This window comes from Aphelocoma coerulescens, chromosome 3 (genome assembly GCF_041296385.1).
Source record: "Aphelocoma coerulescens isolate FSJ_1873_10779 chromosome 3, UR_Acoe_1.0, whole genome shotgun sequence".
In the NCBI taxonomy this organism is placed as follows: domain Eukaryota; kingdom Metazoa; phylum Chordata; class Aves; order Passeriformes; family Corvidae; genus Aphelocoma; species Aphelocoma coerulescens.
Genome location: NC_091016.1, coordinates 50,240,937 through 50,262,249, shown reverse-complemented (window position 1 = coordinate 50,262,249; position 21,313 = coordinate 50,240,937). Strand labels below are relative to the sequence as shown.

The window sequence follows — 21,313 nt, the reverse complement described above, 5'->3', positions numbered from 1 at the left end:
TGCACCAAGACCTCATATCTGTTACAGCTGTTGAGGACATAAAGAGAGCTCCAAAATGAGATCCATAAAGCATTACAAATCCTTATCAATTGGAACTTGAGGAAAGGTTTCTCTTGCAAAATGTGGAAATGTGCATTGTGGGCTTACAGAACACTTAAGAGGTTGCCTAAAACTCTGCATTGCCTTTCTTTTAACAGGTTGATTATGGGGCAATGTTGGTATATTGCATTTCAATCCAGTAAGAGTTTCTATTTAGTGACAGATAAAATGGAGAGAAGAATTTAAAAGAAAGTATTGATGTAAATCAACAGGGAAAAGAAGCACTAAGAGGCCATCTATAATTATGTCATTCATTTTTTGGGTTAGAAGAAGTGACCTATTGTTTCCTCCTCAGGATAAAAATCATTCAACCACTATTCAGAAATATATTTTTTTTTTAATCAGGCCCTACTGCTTGTCCCACTGTAAAATACTTTCCCCTCTATGATGCTGTTAAATCTTGCATAAAGCACAAGAATGTGATATCAGAAACATTTTAAGCTTTGAAAATGCTCCTTGGTATTCATTAACTCCACCTGTCTGCTAAGATCTGATAATGGCCCTACTTTACCCTGTAATTCAAGCCAGGTGTCACCTTTGTGTAGCTGGCAACAAGAGAGGTTTACTAAACCTGCACATTTTATACACTGCAATAACAAAAAGTGACTTTTATCTACAAAACAATTCTTAATACTTGCACAATTTTGTCCTAAGAAAAGGAAATCAAAGATTGATTGCAAGTACAACAGCAAGAAAATGCCCCTAACAGAGCAGATCAGCCAAAAATGCTTATGAATGTAAAAACACCTCTTTAGAGAAATATTTTATTCAGTAATCAAACTTGGTGACTTATCACAATTCCACTGTCAGATTTATTCCAAAACTAGAGATTGAAAATTTCCCCTTTGTCTGGAGGCTTCAGTTTGATTTGAACACATTCCCACCTTTCCCAACTTTAAAGACAGACCTAATGTTTCGTAATTTTTTTCACTGTTTTTGTTCTTAATTTGGAGAATATTTAAAAGGTACCATGGAAAAAGATATTTTTCATATAAACACTTTTTTTACATAGTTAATGTTTGTTTATTGGAATTTTTTTTCTTACTTTACAAAAATGCATCTAAAGTTTTCATTAAATACTTGCACACACATTCTGAGGAAACCAGATGGGTTGGTCAGTATGCTGGTTCCTGTAAAACTCTTATTTTTAGCTTAGATTAAATGATTAGTAATGAAATTTTTAAGAAGTTTATTCTCCCTCACACAAGCTGAAGGAAGACTTGAGGCCTGTTTCAAGGCAACCTACACTTTTCTCAATAATTTCTGAGGAAACAATTCACCTTCCTTCTCTAATAAAAATTTAAGACTAAAGTGTAAAGACAAGAGTCAGGTCACAGTTAGACAAGCTTTGTTTTCTCAGCTATAAAACAAATGGAAGCAATATGGCCAGCTCAAAGCATGGCTACTGACACTCCTGCCCTCATGTTTTCCTCTCAAACATCCCAAGAGAACAAACAGACAATATCAGAGAAATAACCAAAGTTTAAAACAACTCAGCAATGAAAAACATTTTACTCCAAATCGATTCCCTAATCTAGTTCACAGGGTAGATTGTGTCAGTGCAACTCAGTGGGCAGAAGAGAATCAGGAAAATGGGGCAGTTCTTGAGAAACTGGCACTGCCATGAAAAGCCCTCCATCAAACTGAGCCCTTTGCATGATCTCTGCTGTTATTCCTGTTGAAAGCAAGAGCTGTAAATCTGGACTCTTCTCTGTTTATAACAGTAGCCATTGGATTATAAGTTCTGAAAACCATTTTCCTGACAAGCTTTTTTTTTTTCTGTTTTATTAATATCCTGTGATCAAGGTTCAGTAAATCCACATTTCTGTAGGTGTTCCATCCTGTTACTCCTCTTCTTAATCCCACTAAAGAAACCCTTCTCAAATGATTTAGTTATCATACTATGAAAGGGTGCACAGAATAACTAAATAAATAAGTGAAATGCAATGAAACTGCATTTTCATATCCAAATAGGAAAAACACTTCAAGTATGTTAAAAGGTAGGTACATGATATATATCTTGCTGACTTGAAACTGCAAGGCATGAAATGATGTTTAGTAAGTATTATCTTCAAAAAAATTTCAATTTGTATTCTGTTATACAAAAATTAAAGAAAAAAAAAGACCTATATGGATCATTTGTGTAGTTCTCACATGTACTTCCTCAATATGTCATCTAAGTTTGAGTAAACACATGAAGGGAAATGAAAGGAAAAGTCAGGGAGAACTTGTTTTCATGTATCACACACCAGTACAAAACTGTTATTGAGGAAAGTGAAATCTAAAAAAGCAAAACAAAAGACAAAATGCAGTTCCGTTTAAGTACAAGTGAAGCTGAGCTTATCAGATTAGATAAAAGCATAATTTGCTCTTCCTCAGAGAGGAAAATCTGCTTGTGAGATCACCATTTGAAATGTGGCAAGTCCAGACAATATATAAAATACCTAAGAGAAAAGTAAATAATGAAGCAATATTGTATTTAATCTTGTGTCCCTTTTTATTACAATTAAGATAGCCTGCAGGCTGCCAAGTATTTGAAATTATAACAGAAATGCTATCTAATGATCCCCTATTACTCAGAATTTAATGAGAAGAGCCATATCCTCAATTCTGGCTTTAAAATTAGTAGACTGACAAGATGCTGTGAAAAAGTAGTGAAAGCTGACTACATATTTATACTGTCTGTTTGCACAGCCTGCACAGTCACCTGAGGGAATGTGTCCTTTTGATGACATGAAGGAAACACAAAAGGAGCAACTTTAATTTACTAACAGGTCCCAAGGAGCAGGGGAAATCCCTCAGTTTATACTCTCTCTGCTAGACTGCCCAAGGGGTTTTGTCATGGGCATGTGAGAGTGATGATTAGCTACTAAAAACCCCAAGTATTTCTTGAACAGGATGGTGCACGTTAAGTGGAGTAATTAAAAATACTGTAATGCAGTACTATTATATTTGATCAGCTATGCCTACAGTAAGGATTAAGAGAAATGCCCAGCACAGGCTAGCAAAAACCAGTTTATTTGTCCTTCGTATCTATCAGGGCTGACAGCTGAGGAAAAAGCAACTGTCCCTCTTACCTGCATCATCAGATAGGCCAGCAAGCAGCAGAATCCTGCAACAGGTGCTTCCAGAGCTTGGAGTTCTTCCATCTCATCTTGAAGGTAAAAGCATGCCAGAAAAGTACTATACCGTTGCTTTTCCACGTCAGGCCCTTTGGCAAGCCACAGTGTTTTCAAATTAGGTGTTCCACCTACAAAAGAAAGCCATTATTTTATTTTGGCAGCAGCAAGATAAAACATGTCGACCTCATTACAATCTGAAAGGAAATGAGTGATCTGCTCTTGGCACTTGCAAGGACCACAGAGTTAAAAATAAAATGTATTTGACAAAACTTGCATTTGAAAAAAAAATTTAACAAAAAAAAAAAGGCCTGTAATTTAAATAAAATTTATTGAATACAGTCATGTTTAAGCAGAGTGGACTGAACTTAATTCTTACAATAGCACAGACAACCTTGAGACAGCAGGCATTTAACCTATGCAAGGGCAAAGTTTGCCTACAAGTGCGTTCATTCCCTTGGCGATCCACAGGATTAAAAGAGGCTCACTTCATCATAAAACAGTGATTCGGCAGAGAACGACCAGATCTCCTTCTTCTCTTTCTCCTAGACTTAACACACCAGGGGTCCCTGAAGGATCCTCCCACTGTCTCCCTCATGGTGACCTGTTTTAATGAACACATGGTCACCTGTGCCGCTCGGTGGGGCTCACACATCCTCCACCAGGCACTGTGTGGGCGCGCCTGCTCTGCAGCATGTTCCCTCCCACTTGGGAACAAAAACCCAGGCGATCTGGTATTTTTCACGTCCTAGGCTACTGTATGAAACACTGCTGCAAACACACACAAAAGAACTGTCATCAGTTATGAATAATGTATCTTTCCAGACTTTCTCTAGTCTCATTCACGCTTGTCTCTAAATCCTTAATATTTACCCCATGCTGCCATCTCCCAGCTTGTGACACGTGTGGGCTAATGCAAAATTTGCTCCTCATTTAAATTACATTTAATCTACTATCAAAATAAACACTATGCACGTGAAATAACAGAACAGCTAACTGGTTATGCCTGAGAATCTCAATAAAGGACAGAATCGTACCATAAAGTACGGCTGCTTCTGTAGTTAAATAAAATGAGGTGTGAATTTTCAATGTGGACTAATTAAGCTACATTTGGTAACACCTTTTCCTTTTTTACGTGACATGCAGCAGCTGCAGACCAGTTAGGAACACTTGGTGATAATAAATGGTTAAAGTGACAAGGTGCTGAAATCTACATAGATGATGTTTATTTAGCCAGGAAAGCCCATTAACCAAATGGTACTAATTCTTTGGAGAGGGGAAAACTAGAAGAAAAGTTAGTATTTTCTTTCTTTATCTCCCTGATGGATGTTTCCTTTACTATTTTTAAGACTAACTCTCTCGTCAAAAGTTTTAACCATAAAAAGAACTACTGTCATACCATCCATAAGTTTCTAACCTCATTTCTATGGGAAATGTATTATTAAGAAACAATACCAGTTGCTGGACTGGAGGTAGAAATGCAGGTAAGAGATAACACAAACAGTGGCAGTGCGTGGAGTAGTACAGACAGCACAGTAAGACCCACATTACTGGTTTTGATATTGGTTAATTGCTGCCTTAGGAAAAAAAAGAACAGCAGAGACTGAGTTCCAGGAAAAAAATCAAATATAACATGTATGAAACCAAAACACAGCCAACTTTTCCTACCAAGGCTAAGCAACGCTGATGTGTGAGACAATCTGTACATGGGTAAACTCAAATAGTTTTGATGGTTTCTGTATAAAAGGAGATATACCAAGAATCGGTTAAAAGGAAAGTTCTCTTTTGTATCCAGGGGCATACCTATTAATAGAAATCCTTCTTTCTCCAGAGTAAAACCAGTAACTGCATCAATATTCAAGATTATAGATCTATATTGAGAGAGCTCAACAAAAAATTCGAGACATCTCTTCCACAAACAGTTTCTTACACTTTCAGAAACATCTATTTGTGCCTGGGAAAAAGAGGTACTGATAAATTATGAGTTATTTACTCTGGGAAAGGAAACTTGATGCTGTCTCGTTTTGGAACACACCAATGAAAGGCGCTCTGTCAATGTGTGTAAATCATGATCATATTCATTCAATTGAAAAGAACCATTCCAGAAGGAAGAAAGAGACACAGACAATGCAAGCAAGCACAGATGCTAATTCATGCTAATTGTTTCTCTCAAAAAAAAAAAAAAAAAAAAAGTAATACATACTATGTTTTAAACATATTTTAAGTTATCCTCTTACTTACTTACTACCCTGCGTTTAGGATTCAATATTTCATTTCTAAAGCAAAGCTAACATTCAATCCATCACCTGCAACCTTTCCAGATGCAAATCACTTCTGCTGTTTTATACACACACAAAAAGTTAGCAGGAATTCTACTTATTTTTTAAAAATCAATGCAAAATCTAAAATATTTATCATTATGGACACTACACTTCAAAGTTCATGATTTCTTTAGGCTTTTTAATCTAAATCAAATTGGAAAGAGTCAGGATTTTCCATATATTCTCAGTATAGCTATAAAGTAGTTTTGATTATACGGTTATCAGTTTTTTCAAAAAAGATAAAACAGCGAGCTTTCCCTAATTAATTGCACTTTTGATGTTTCAAATACATTTTTAGTAAAATTTTTTTGTCTTTTTGAGTAACCTGATCTTGACTGACAACTTGAACTCTTAACTTCCTAAAACAACTTTAAATTTAGCTCTAAATATGATCCCTGTCTGAAAAATGTGATGTGCGGTTCGGAACCTTATTTGGTGAATTAGAAAGTCATGCTGTGGCAAATCAAAGATGCATGAGTGAATGTAAGGCATACAAATATGGACTGCAAAAATTTTAGAAAAATATTTGTCTGCTGAAGGAATGACAACAGAGCACTAAAAATAAACACTAAAAGTCCTCCTCCCATTTTTTGTCTGCTTGAACAGCCTTTTATTACTGAGTTAGTAAAGATTGTATCTGAGAAGATTGTGTTTTTATAAACCACTTACGTGGTTGCTACAAACAAACACACTTAAGATCCTGTTTACTGTCAGCATGAAGGTGGGTTCTATGTGTTGCATGTTTGCAGAGCTACAGAACCAGAGTACATGAGATTAAGTGGATTCCTCCCCAGAAATAGAGGAAGGAAGTCTACTATCTGGGATGGAAAATTTCACAACAATAAATACAGTATATTTTCCAGACAATTTGAAATGTAACTACATAGGTACAGTTTATACTTCGTTGAGTTTTGCTTCCTTGTTTTGCAACATGTTCCCAGACCATTTTATGCTGAAACAAAGCAGTTGCACAGGACAGACTGATCAATATTTACTCTGCATATTCATATTCCATTTGGAAAATTTCACAGCAATTTCATGTTATCATAAAGCCAATTAGATAATCATTCCCCTAATATTGTGTCAGGGGTACTGGATAGTGAAACTACTGTATATCAAATGAAAACTCATTGGTACTTTGTCTATGTAACCCATTTCTTTCCAAACAATCCTTAAAAAAAGGATTTTGAAAAGGCTGATATCTAAAAAGCAACTGGTTTACCTTCCTCTTTGAATTCAAAGACTCTAATTAAATATATGAGTTTCAAATTTGAAGACAAATGTGCAATCTTTGGATACCTAAAAAGAAATTTTACTATAAATTTATAAAAAAGTGCCTGCATTTCAGCTTCTGAATTTGGATTTAGATCAGATCAGAACAACGACTACTACAAAAGGTTCTGGATGCTGAGGGAAGATCCACTGGTAATTACTCTCCAAAAGTTGAGTAGACAGTAATTTTTCTTAACAAGATATCAATGGTATTGTATATCAGTGGAACGAATATATTTCATGTGAAAGACTAGAAAAACCTCTGAGCTGCTGATCCATTTGATAGCACAAGACTTGACAGAGAGAGACCTGTGAGAACAAGGATGACTACAACAGCATGGGCAAATGAACACCTAGAACAATCTTCCCCTTGACATAACATAATTGTTTACTTCCCATCCTAAACTTATATTGCATGATACAATTGTGTATATATATATATATATAGACACACACACAATTATATATATACAGTACTCAATCTTTTCACTGAAATGTATGACATTTGTAATGTAACATATTTCTCGTAACTCTAATTTCACTAAGAGTGTTCATTAATGTGTTTTTTACCAAAGGGAAGAAGACAAAACCACACAAAATACCAAAGTCTTAAGAGAACAGAAACAGGTTCACAGAAACAGATAGCCTAATTATTTTTCTTTATTGAAAGCTGGAATCTCTTTCTGGGTTGTCAGAGATGATCTAAAAATGACTCTTTTTTACATTCTCCACTACTCTCATTAACATATTCTGTCAAACAGCTTAATGGACGAGTTTTAATATGGCCCTACATACCACTTATCCTGGCAGTATTTAGAACCTCTAAGAAATTGTTTGCATTTTAGAACTGATGTTTGAATTAGCACTGGGTTTAACAAGACACAGCAATAACATGTGTCTCAAAGCTGAATCCTATTATAATTACAAAGGGTAATTAAAAGCAATTACAAGCATGCAGTTCTTTAGCCCCTTGTTCTCTCCAGTCATCCTGGATTCTGTATCAAACATATGATGGATTGCTTAACCTCATTTTAGTGAAGTCATTCTTTCAGTTTAGATTTAAACACATTTTTACTCTACCTGTAACAGAAGGCCGTACAGGTTGTATCAGCTCTGGCTGCTTGAGAGGATTTCCAAAATAGACAAACCACTCTTTTACCAAAGGATAGGCTCCACCTAAAAAGAATTGGATCAGTAAGTCAAATGCAAGTATTGACACTAGTGTAACAGCTGGAATCAGCTGTGATCAGGATTCTAATGTAATAGAAGGCATTTCATGATGACTTGTTTGCTCAGCTTTAGAAACAAACCAAGAAAAAATAGTTTTAGTATCTTTATGACCAATCATCAGAACAAATAAAGAGAGTTTCAATTATGTACTATAAACATGAGTTTGGAGTGGGGAACTGCAACCAAAAATATATGTACAAGAGTCTATGGAAAACATCCTTAAACAGATTTAGACCTTCCCACTCCAACGCAGCTCAGGAAGCTCTGGAGGCACGTGGCATAGCTTAGGGACCTGCATGACCTGCCTCAGTCTCTCAGCACTGTCACTGCCACATATCCAGGCAGTGCTTAATACGATTCACCTCCCAACTTGCCCTGACATTTCCTGTCTCAGGGTTTGAGCCAAAATCTTTATAGGGAGGCCTTGATGGCTATTTGAAAGCTGACAGCAATGGAGTCATCCCACCATCATGCAGAGCTTTTACAGCCCATTGTTCCAGACCTTTTACCTAGCATAAAGGAATTGTTTATACATAATAGTTCAAGTGGCTTTCCTAGTCCCTAACCTCAACCCTGCTCAGCCCCCCTAAAGAAGCCCCTTAAATTAAAAATTTCACTACAGGAATTGTGTATTTAACTACTTGATGCTTAAAAAAAACCCAAACAAACCAACTTTCAGAAAAAAAATCAAGCATTTAAGAATTTTTGAAATGCAGACTATCCAATTTACAACAGTCAGATCAAAATCTTTCCAATGCAAGTCTTCACTAAAAAAACCCAAACAAACATAGAATCAGTGTTACTATCAATGGTGTTTTGCATTCTGTCCAGATTTTTGCTTATGGCAGCCATGTCATAGTACCCTAAATGTCCACTCTCTGTAGTCTGGCAAACAGTATGAATTAAAGAGGTTTAGCTAGTCCTGGGCACTTGGAGTAGAGTTTTCAAATATTTTCTTTTTTCTTTCCCTTGGCCCTTTCCAGATTCACAGAATGGCACCTCTGATTTCTTCAAGCTCTCAGCCAGTACAGAAGTAATTATTCTTAAAAATTCCTGCCTTTTATCACCAATTCCAATCTCCCTGAAATTTAGTGCACAAGTATTTCTGATACCACATTGTGAACCCTAATCAACAACTTCCCCTAGATTAAAACAAACCAAAGAAATCTTTCCAACACTGTCCTTTCCTTCTCCACCCAAAAAGGTTTTGTCACACTAATTTCCTGATCTCACTCATACCTCAGTGCTGGAGATAACTGTTGGCATGCATGAACAAGTAGTGTGCTACGGTGCAAGGGCAGAAATTCCTCAGATGTATTTCTAGTGTCAGGGGTGAGAAAAGAGAAAAAGAACACGACAAAATCTGTTTTACAACCCTGCTTCTTCCTTCCTTCCCTCCCCGTGGACCTACAGCACAAACTCCCAATAAAGGTGAGGGACTGAAGAACCAACATATGGACTATGAGGGACAGTATTACACCTGGCTTGCCATGCTTCACTGTTCAAAAACTGATGACATTAAAAATAAAACTAAAAATGCCTACCCTAGGGGGGAAAAAAAGCCTTAAGCTGTACATTCCAGTAGCTGAATAACCTCACATCTTGATTATAAATCATTGTCTATGATAATGCTATCTCATGAACAAAACCCTCCAATTAAATAACCCAAAGTCACTTTCAGAAACATTCTGATGTTTTAGCATTCAGTTTTAAGATTTAGTGTGTAGATTACTCCGCTTTATTCAATTTATCCAGCTCACTCAGACTCCTAAATTCTAGCCTGGTTTCTTAAGGAGGCAAACCTAATACAATTAGGACATCTGTCTTATAATTAATTCAGGGATGCACTGCTCTGTTTCAACTAAATCTGACAAAGGAGAAGTGATTTCAAATGGATTAAAGTCCTAAACATTTTGTGAAACTGGAGACTCAGCTGACAGAGGGATCCTATTAGGGTACCAACTGAACAAAAGGCAGGAAAGCCAACTTACCTGCTGTATCCAAACAGACTGAATGGCAAATCAGTACACAAACAGCTGTAGAAGAGCTAGAGCTGAGGAAAAAGGTAGATGGGATTTGTGAAGGGCAGGGGGCAATAGAGAACATGCTTAGGAACACTGTATGTTGCAGGAGGGAGTTGTCAAGGACATGAGGAGAAGTTAAGATGGTAGAAAGCAGCATGGGAATAGAAAAGCTTTGCTGGGGGGAAGCTGGTGGGGAGCACTGCTCTTTGTGAGTTCCACAACTCACAGAAAAACTTACCTAAATGTGACTTGATTCTAAATACCAGTGAGAGATTATTTTTTACATCAACCATTGAACTCATGCACAGTAAAGAGAGAAGTCAATAGGAAGTCTACAGTTTCATTCTTTTAATGCTTGTGAATATAGGTACAGGACATAGCACCACATCAGCTAAGTGCTTTTCACTACTCTAGTCCATTAGTAACAAAAGTATATTACTGTTCACATAACCAGCCAAATAAATACAGCTGACAGCAAGGTCCTGCAAACTGACAGCACACTAACATACCAAGAATGAAATGGAGATATGATTACTAAATGTCAACCCTCTCTGCACGGAAATGTCTTGGGGGAAAAAAACCCACTAATTTTTCAAACTTTTTCCCCCACAGTGCATGTAAAGAATATCACCAATGAAATAAAAAAAAATAGCAGTTCCTTTGTTTAAACAGATTCTGAATGACTTGTGAAAGCACTGCTTAGGCAGCCTAAGGAAAGCTCCAGCTATGTGCAAATCACAAGACAGTTGGAAAATGTTATGTGTGTTCCTCTACACCTGTAACAATGCCAGTTCTCCTGAGCAGTCACTGGTGATAAATGGCAAAAATTCCGCTAATGGACTGTTTTTGACAGTGTCAAAGCGAGGATCAGTCTGGCCTGCTAATGTTAGAACTGGGAGTGATGCCAGGACTTCGAGGAGCTGGCCACGGGCTCAGGCTACATTACATAACCTCCTAATTGGCAGTGGCCATGCAGGTGCAGGTATTTCCATGGACTGCACCAGTGCCAAAACCTGCTGGCTTTGTTCTGAACTCTTTGCACACATAAGGAAGAGCTTGGCTGGCTGATCAGGGTGTATTATTTACTGTTATTTTCCCCTCCTGCTTGAATTTTTCCCAAAGTACTTTTTCTCGGAAAGATGCTAAAGTGTTGGCAATTTATATCACTGTATGCAATATTTCACATATTGATAAGAAATAGCTCAATTAATTATAAATGTACTTTTGAAATACACAGGCAACAAATGCCACGTTATCAGAATCACCACCAGCCCCCTATTTATTTCTGAAGAGTCAAAAATAAGGCTGTGATTCTCCAACATTTCCATGAGTAAAGGTCCACACATACTTACCATACATCCAACTATACCAAAGGCAATGTTATACAAGCAATCTTTCAGCAGACAGGCACTGATTTGTATATTCCCACTCTCTGCCATTCCCTCGGGGTGTTTCACCACAGCTGTTTGTGGCTACACAGAGCCAGATAGGGAAACAGAACCAGGTTACCTGGCTACAAGAAAGGCAGGGAAGAGAGACAGAAGCTATTTTCAGTTTCTCAAACTAGGCCACCACACAGCTGCCCAAACAGCTGCACCAGCACAACTGAGACGATGCACAGGGACTGAAATGAGTGGCTGTGCAAGAGAATTATTTTAAGTGGCACAGATAGCAAAAGAAACACTTATCCCACTATGGCTTCAGGCAAAGTGGCATGGTATGGGCCGATGGTTTCAAAGGGTATGACATCCTGCTCCTATGGATTTGTGGGTCTCTTGGGCACCCTGGGAAATCTCAACCGAGACATTCAAAACTAAGTTTCTTGTTTCAGAGTAGGGGAAATAGTTTACATTAGTTTTAACCTGTTCTTACTAAAACTGTAACCACTGCTTTTAGTAAATGTTGGCTGCTTTGTCAATTAACAATAAATAAGCAGACCTGCAAACTGCAAAGAAGTCAGTTTCCACCATATTTTAATTGACGATATTAAGGAGTAAAACAGAGGATCACTAGCGCATACATCACCACAGCAAACTGGAACACTGTGTAGAGTTAGTCAAGTTAGCTTCAAATGTGCTACATCAGCAGCTGTATAATGGCAGCAGACTCCACATGGACTAATTTAATTGGTTGTCTTGTTCCAGTAAGCTCTTTTTTAATGCTAATCCAAAGTGATTCTACATTATACTACAACTTACATACAGAGTAGACTACTTCTTCCCATCCTATCAAATTACAAAACCCAGGTAACTTAACCTCATCTGAGGGAAACTGGCAAAGGTTTCTACTTACCCTGTAAAGAAAAAAACTTCCTTGTAGGTCTAGCAGTGAATCCATAAAAAAATAAGGCTTACATGTACTTATGCCTTCCAATACAGACTGTGACTAATGATCTACACTCTTGATTTAGAAGCAACTATACACTGGAATAAACAAAAACCCCATTAACTTCTAGGAAGTGACATGGTTAAAGAAGTTAAGAGGTAGATGCGTGCACTGAAAATGCAGATTTAATAGAGGCACCCATGCAGACACAATCTACCTACCTTTCTGGAAGGGTTAAGGATTGAGGGTGTACTATGATTTACTTTAGAAAATTATCTCTGGAATTGGAAGCCTGAACTGAGAATAAATAGCACATGCTATTTGTGGCTTTATTCTAAAACCGCTTTCTTAAAAGAAGACAACTTTCACATTAGAATTTCATTTACAATATGACTCTAAATAAATGTTTCTGTATTTCAATTCTAATTTTCTTTGAGTACTAAAAACACTGTAACAAATGCAAAGGTGCCTATTACCCTGCCATCTTGCAGCAACAATTGTTAATTAGGAATTTTGGTCTAAGTGTTTCTGAAAACATCAGTGAATATCCTGCTGCTTAGATGAATAAGTAAAACCCAACCAAGTTATAATTATATACAAAATTTAGAGGCAGTACACCAAAAAATGAAAAACGACAGATGTGCATGATTACTGCTGAGATTTTTGTTATTCTCTCCAAATTGCTATGTAAACTCTGATTCAGTTTTTCCTATTATGGCACAACTTCAACCTCTGACTGCTGAAGGAAGTCATGCACTTAATTACCTTTTTGTGCCTTTCTAAGCAAATAGTTTGAATACTAGGTTTGATGGCGGTGCACTTTCATCAATAAAATGTAAAGTGATTACCACGGAGAAATCAACACATTCAAAAGAAGAAAAGTTCAGTACACTTTTAATTTTCAACTCACTGGCTGAAAGACACTGTAAAGATAACACTTAACTAATGGAAGTCTTAAGAACATGAAATTGGTCCAAGGATGTGAATAAAGAACTCTCTGTCTTCAAGGAGATGAATGCAAGCACAGATATAAGTACCTGCTACCCAATCTGTTTATTCCGCTGGATAAGGAAATTGTATTTTCTTGCACTTGGATGAAAAAACTAATAATTGCTGGCATGACTACTTGCATTTGTATTATTACAGTAACTATATTTGACTGTTCTGAAAATTGCAGACTTAGAATCAACAGAAGGTAAAACTTTAACAGTGCATTACTGTTCTGTAAAAGTGTATTATAACTCACTAATTCATCCAGAGCCACACTTATCCAAGCAACATTAGGTTTCATACACCCTCAAATTTTCAAAAATCTCCTAAAGGTCATTGTTTTGCTCAGTCTTTTTATCATTAACAACTATCACAACTTCCCATTTAGCAAGGAAAAAACCTCCACTTTTTAAAAATCATGTTAAAAGCACTGAAATGGAACAGCATGTAGAAAAAGCCCCACAATTTCACTTTCACATTTTCTCTTACTTCCATAAGATGTACATTTCAGCTGCTCAGAGCTTTTATCCTAAATGCTGATGCAGCCGCTGAAGCAATGAATTCAAGATTTCATATTTCAAAATTGAAAGTGCACTTGAATAATGGTGTAAGCAGTTTAATCCTTACCTTTTCCAGATTCCAACAAGATAGAATAAATATGCTGACGAGCAGGGCGGTAGATAAGTGCCTGTCCAGGAATCTCCGTATCATAGTCATCTTCCAAGGAGTTGCTGCACTCAATCTCTCCATTACTCAGGATATTGAAGATTGAATAATTTTCAGATTGGATATGCTGTTCTTTGGCTAACTGTTTGTTCAAAGAAGGAAAGAAGGCATTATCTCCAAAATTAAGAAAAATCAAAAACTAACAAAATATATTCACTGTTTGAGGAAATAGATCTTTCTCTATCAGTAGAAATGGAGGGAACAGCCAAGGAGGCAACAAGTGCTTTTTCAAATAACATCAGTATAGCATATTTTCAGACATCCCTCTTCTTGTGGACAGGAATCCCCAAGAAAACCATGACTGCCTTTCTTAACTCCTCATTTAATTCTTAAAACTTGGGAGCTTGAACAACAGTTTTCTAGAGAGTAATTATTCTTACAAGGAATTCTGAATTCCAGCATAGCTGCCCCTCCTTTGGTCTCCTGAAAATGTATCTTCTCACTTGAAACAGTGAGTGAAGGCATGACAAAATGCAAACTTATGATATTGCAAGATGAACTATATAAGACAGCTGTATTTCTTTCCTGACCTGACTTGGTGTAGTTTACATTCTGGTAAAATTAGAATACTTAACTTCATCATACTTTCACTTTTCAATAGCCCTTCACTGTGATCAGAAATGAAATCTACTCTAGTGAGGAAAACCAGGTCTGCAGGCATGTTGCTGAAAAGCAGAATTAACAGCATCACCCAGGCTGCACATTAACCACGCACTGGATGCAGATGCATCTGGCTGGAGCAGCTGGCTACAAGCAGCCTCAGTACCAACAGGGTCTGCTGGTCTGGAACACCCTAGATGAGAAAGCAACAAAGATGCTTCCAGGCAGTGCAGAATTCCAACCAGTAACACTGGCAATCTGGACTGGCCAAGGGCAGAGCCAGACAGACTTTCTACTTCATAACCCCAGACCAAAATTCTGGGGGTGTTCAAACAGCTGAGCGGAGCAAATTATTTCCATAGGGTGCCACTAATAAATTCTCCAGGACCCGTGCCATATGGTGAGCAGGCACTGACGTTTCTGCTCTGCATTCCCTGCATGTGTTGTGCTATCTGTACTATTCGGGTTCTGCCATCCACACAGCTATCACAGACTCTTTCACTGTGAGTTACTGGACCACTGGCCAGAACCAAATTCACCCTTTCTGCAGAATTCCAGTATCTGCAAATCTGGGAAGTCAGCCAGTGAAAGCTGCAGTCAGTCACTGGGTCATTACCAATCAAAACTAATTCTACTGAAATGTCATAACTTTCTGTGTACAGTGCTAATCAACAGAGCATTTATACAATAAATCAATGGTTTCCCTGCAAGAAATACTTTAGTATTCCTAATATATGTAAACAATGTAATCTCCCAAGTATACTTTTGTATAAAATAAAAACAGAGCATCAAGTATTTCTAAGCATGATTTAAATGAAGCACTGAAGTATTTCACAGAATCCAGACAGAGATATGAGATCATCAACAACACTAGTTTATTGCAACTTGCCAATAATCTACACATCCTTATGTACTGAAAAAACTACAAGCTGATTTCAAAAGAACTGCTATATTCAATGTCTGTATCTTGAAAAATATTTCTGATTCATACCTACAATCAGCTAGAAAGTTATGCTCTTCTGAGAGAAACAGCACCATGAGGCTATGTCCTCATGGTCGGAATTGAGCTTTGTGTGTCATTTAAGTGCAGTCCAGACAATGTGCAAGGTAAGCAGAACTACACACGGGTTTCAAAATATGAAGCAAAGCACACACATTACATATACAAATATTTGAACACTTGTAACAAAAACAAAAGAGAAGTTAACGTGTCTAACGTTTTGACTGTAATTTCCTTGGCCCAGGGACTGGCTTCGTGTAGGATTCATGCAACAACCGTGAGGCACTCCTCAATGGAGTTTCTAAACATTATTATTTTATTAGAGCAGTAGCTCAGCATGATGCTTCAGAACTTCAACCCTTCAAATTAAAGACCAAGACACGAAATAATGACCACTTGTCATAAAGACCGCACGGTACATTCTCTTAAGGAATAAGGATATTGCCACTATTGTCCTGGCCATAATCCAACCTAGATAATTGCATTCTGGCTATTTTTTCCTTGCACTTCAAGCATAAAGAGTCTTTTTCAGCACCTTATTATGATGTATGGCTGCTGATTTAAAAAAATATCTTCTATTTAACTACACCAGTCAGAAGTTATATGTATTGTATCTATGTGTGGTTAATATAACAGATCAAATATATCTACAGTTTAGCTGAAATGAGCATTGCATAGGTTGCAATGTAGTTATAAAATGTTTTGGTCTTCTTAGAAAGGAAAATGTAAACTATATAATTACTTTAGAGTAATATGAGGAAACAGAAAGGTAGTTTTAAAGAAAATGCTTAAGATAAGCAAGAGGAAGAAAAAAAGTTTCTGTGTTTGAAGTCTATACAGACCTAATAAAATAGGGAGTAACAGATGGCTAATACAGGGTCTACAATACACTTCCTTGTATAGATTTTTTTAAAAATCCCAATGTTATCTTAATTGCCATGAATTTATGGAATTGTACTCTAGACTTACCACCATTCCATAAACTCTGATGCAAGGTAGCCCACTTTCTATCAGCCAGGCAGGCCACCCTAAGCTAATACCTTCAATTTCCCAGAGTGACTCAATCTGACATACCATATCTCATCACAACACCAGTGCATCCCTGTCTGTGTGGAAGTAAAACTTGCTACTGCAGACCTGCCCTTTGGGAATTAATAAACCCAGTGAGGTGCTTTTGGGTCATTCAGGGACAATGAAAACAAGGGTAATTTAACCTGAACCAAAAATCACAAAATACAGACTTACAGCATTTGACACTGTCCTGTACAACATCCTTGTCCCTGAACTGGAGAGGCACGGATTTGACAGAGGGACCTCTTAGTGGATGAGGGACTGGTTGGATGGTCGCTCTGAAAGAGTTGTGGTCAATGGCTCAATGTGCAAGTGGAGACCAGTGACAAGTGGTGTCCTCAAGGGTCGGTAGTGGGACCAGCATTGTTTAACATCTTTGCTAGCAACACAGTGGGATTGAGTGCTTCTTTGGCAAGTCTGCTGGTGACACCAGGCTGTGTGGTGTCATCGGCATGCAGGAGGGAAGGGATCCATCCAGAGGAATCTGGACAGGCTTGAGAGGTGGGCCTGTGCAAACCTCATCAATTTCAGCAGGGCCAAGTACAAGATCCCGCACTTGGGTTGGAGCAATCCCGAGCACAAATACAGGCTGGATGGAGAATGGATTGAGAGCAGCTCTAAGAAGGACTTTAGGGTGTTGCTGAATAAGGAGCTTGACCTGAGCCAGCAATGTGTGCTCACAGCCCAGAAAGCCAACTGCACCCTAGGCTGCATCCAAAGCAGTGTGTCCAGCAGGGTGAGGGAGGGGATTCTCCCTGCCTACTCTGCTCTGGTGAGACCCCACCTGGAGTGCTGTGTCCAGCGCTGAGGTCCCCAGCATAGGAAGGACTTTGACCTGTTGGAGTGAGTCCAGAGGAGGGCTGCAAAGATGATCAGAGCTGGAGCACCTCTGCTGTGAAGACAGGCTAAGAGAGCTGGGGTTGTATAACTGGAGAGGAGAAGGCTCTGGAGACACCTTAGAGCAGCCTTCAAATAGCTAAAGGGGGCTACAAAAGAGCTTGTTAATACACAAGGGTGTGTATTAACAGTATGAGGGGAAATAGCTTTAAACTGCCAGAGAGTAGCTTTAGATTAGATATTAGGAAGAAGCCCTTTGTTGTGAAGGTGGTGAGGCACTGGCCCAGGTCGCCCAGAGAGGAGTTGGATCACCCCTGGAAGTATTCAAGGCCAGGTTGGATGGGGCTCTGAGCAATCTGGTCTAGTGGAAGTCTCCCTGCTCAAGGCAGGGGTTTGGAACTAGGTGATCTTTAAGGTCCTTTCCAACCCCAACCATTCTACGATTCTATGACGTGATTCTGTAGGAGTTTCCACATCTCCACCACAAGAACAATTTCAAGTTCTGCATTCTTAGCCCAGCTACATTTGACACCTCAACTGCATGTGCCAGGCACAGCCAAGCAGACCACTGACCAGCTTATGGCTGACCTGTGGGTTCTCAAAGTAAAAAGCAAGCCAATACACAAATCATATAAACATGGGAAATCATATAATACATGGGAAGTACATTTCTGTGCCCAGCTGCTGGCCTATACAGGAGCTGCTCCCCATTATTTGACCTACTTGACACTTCAAAAAGAGAGAAACCACGTTTTATTAAATGTGCTGCATCTATGCTCATATTAATGCATGCAATACTCCTAACTGGGGCTCTACTTAACAGACAAAAGATTTTTGCACAAGCAAATTTAAATCAATAGGATTGATGTAGTCATTACTAAGTTCCACTAGGTAGTCATGGCCATGAAGTGATCAAGTTTTAAAAAACAAGTTACCTGAAAGATTTCTTTATCTTGACAGAGAGCTGATTGTTGTTGAAGGGATGACATCTGACAATTTATTACATTGGGAGGAATCCATGGAGACTGCTGCCCAGGCAAAAGATAGGAGTTCACTCCTCTGTAAAGCAATGACTTGTCTGATCCCAGAGGTAGCATCTCTTCCAAGTGTTTCAGGCTGCTGTATGAGCATGGAATTTTTGAGATGTAATTTGCTACAGATAGCAGTATGTTTGTTCTTCTGTTGTAGCTGTTATTCCTGTGGGGACTGGTGGTTAAACATTTGTGCCAAAAGCCTTCCAACAGGCTTTCTGGAACAACATCATTGCCAAGCAAGCATGCAAAGAGAGGAAGGTGTGTCGAACTAATACCCAGTACATGGCAAAGAACTTCTCGAGAGTACATAACAGTGACCAGTCTGTCCAAATGGAGGTTCTCAATGGAAAAGTAGGGACATGTATTATAGATGAGGTAGTCACTATCTTGCCCCAGAATTCCTATACAGTTGTGCTGCAAACCATATGCAGCCACCTCAAAGTCTGCCTCTTGCAATGTGCAGACTGTTTTTTGACCAAGTGATTTCAGGGCAAAACGCGTAAAAGTAGGCAGAGCTGAAGGAAGAACAAACATTTCTCTCCCTGGCTGTTTCCTGTGAGTCTTGATAAAACGAAACAATGTGGCTATTTCCTCAGTATTCTTCATCCTCCGTTTGATCCACTCCTCTCTCTTTTTCTCTTCTACCACCCCATCAAAGTAAAACACCAACTTGATGCCAGCTGCTATAAAAGCATTGATAAAATCCTCTAAAATGGCAAGGTACTCCCGCCACTGGCCACCACACACCCAGGATTCTGGTGTGTACCAGCGTCTAACGCAACTCATGGCATCTACTACGATAACAGGTGGGGAATCAGGATGATCGATGCGATGCTTTTCTGCCATTTCTCTCAGATCTACTGTTTTGCACGCATCAGGGCAAACTCTTGCCACAAATCCCTGCAAGCCTCTAACACCCATGGCTGATCTTGGAAACTCACAGCAGTCTGAAAGAAGAAAAACAAAAACAGTGTGCTAAAATGCAATACTGAGAAACAATGAAATTATACAGTAGTAATAAAAGAAGCTGCTTGGAAACAGAACTGGGGTTTTTTTCTTCTTTTGCTGATAGCTCATTGTCTTATCCTGGCTTTTAACAATTTGAAATGGCTTACTTCAAATCGGCAAACTAAACGTTAAGTACTCATTCATTTTCCCTTCCACTTCTGTTTCTCAGTGAAAAATATAAATATCAAAAGATTCTCATAAATATGACCAAACAAAATTCACAGAATCATTGAAAGAGTAAGGATGGAAGGAACCACAGGGTCCAACCTCCCTGTTCCAGCAGGGTCATTCTAAAGCACATGGCACAGGATTGCATTCAGACAGTTCTTGAGTATCTTCAGTGAGGGGGATTTCAAGTTAATAGCATATAGAAAAGTACAGAATACTAGAAAAACAAGGGTAGGTTTTGTTTTATTAAAAAATATACATGCTTATGGTATTCAAAAGGGAAAGAAAGGAAGGCAAGTTTACAAAGTATTGTGAATACACAGCTTTTAAAAGCATTCCCGAATCCTATCAGTTAAAGACAGAGTTCTGAATACCACCCTCTTTAATCACAGTAGGGGTTGGAAGAGGCCTTTAAGGACCTCGCAAGGTGCGGGGGCCGCAGCGCGCCGCCCGGCAGGCCGAACCCCCCACCCCGGGGTTCGTGCAGCATCCGGGAGGGCCACGCTGCCCACGCACACCGGGACTGTGGCTGTGACCGCCCCGCCCCGGGGAGCCCCCAAGCCCGAGCCCCGGCCCCGGCCCCGCCGCCCCGCCCGGCACTGACCCGAGCGCCGCTTCCGCTTCCCGCGGGGCGCGCCCGCGCCTGCGCCCGCCGGCGGGGCGGGGCGGGGCCGTGAGGGGCGGGCCGGTGTTGGCCGCCGCTGGCCCCGCCCGCGGGCTGTGGTCCCTCGGCTTCGTACGGCCGCAATGGGGCCGGAGGGGCCACTGTGCCCCCGAACAAACCCGGCCGGCACGGGGGGACGGGGCGGGGGGCATGAAAGCGTCGCGCACCGAAACCGCTTCAACCCCCCCGAGTCGCACTTGGGAGATTTGGGAGATTTATGTCCCTCCCCCCTTGGCAGCGCGACCTTTGGCCGGGGGGGGCGGATGGTGGGTTCGCTTTGTCGTGGCCGGCGATTGCCATCGGAGGGGAACCCCCCTTTTTCCCCTGGCCGCATATCCCGGCATAACGCCCTGGGTGCGGGCCAGGAGTGAGACCCGCTCGCAGCCCGCCGGCAACAGGTGGGGACCTGAATAACTTCACATCTTTCCGGGAGGGGGGAGAGGGACACGGGGGAGCCCATGGGAATATTAGATCAGATGTTATTGCCGGTGAAAAATTAAAAGAGAGCGGTGCTCTGGGGAGTGCAGATTAATATATTTGGTGACTCCGAGTGCACAAAGCCTCACCATTGTAGCGGTGTCTGAATGCCTGTGAATAGGATGGAGCATATGTGGCCTGTCACCGCAGGTGCCCACATCTGTTCGTCTCCGGGCAGATGCTCTCAGAAAAGGGGAGAGCATTTCCAAAAGCTCAGGCCCGCCCCATCCATACCCATCCTCTTTCTCATAATCACCTTCTGCAGAGGAGTTTTTGCCCCCACCTTCTCCCACCCCCTGCCTACCCAGAACGTGGAGAGATGCAGAAAGAAATAAAAACTGCCCAAAC

The 21,313-nt window shown here is 39.7% G+C and overlaps 1 protein-coding gene across 3 annotated transcripts in view; it reads right to left on the bottom strand.

The window, feature by feature from the left end:
* Positions 1-20,471, bottom strand: part of FAM120B (family with sequence similarity 120 member B) — a 47,478-nt gene extending 27,007 nt beyond the window's left edge. For all 3 annotated transcript variants that reach the window (XM_069010225.1, XM_069010227.1, XM_069010226.1), the window contains exons 1-5: positions 20,429-20,471; positions 18,550-19,595; positions 14,008-14,188; positions 7,892-7,987; positions 3,177-3,349 (exon numbers count right to left, since the gene is read on the bottom strand). In XM_069010225.1, the coding sequence (XP_068866326.1) occupies positions 3,177-3,349; positions 7,892-7,987; positions 14,008-14,188; positions 18,550-19,569 (1,470 nt within the window). In that variant the 5' untranslated portion in view covers positions 19,570-19,595; positions 20,429-20,471. The remainder of the gene's footprint in view (positions 1-3,176; positions 3,350-7,891; positions 7,988-14,007; positions 14,189-18,549; positions 19,596-20,428) is intronic.
* Between the last annotated feature and the right edge of the window lie 842 nt (positions 20,472-21,313).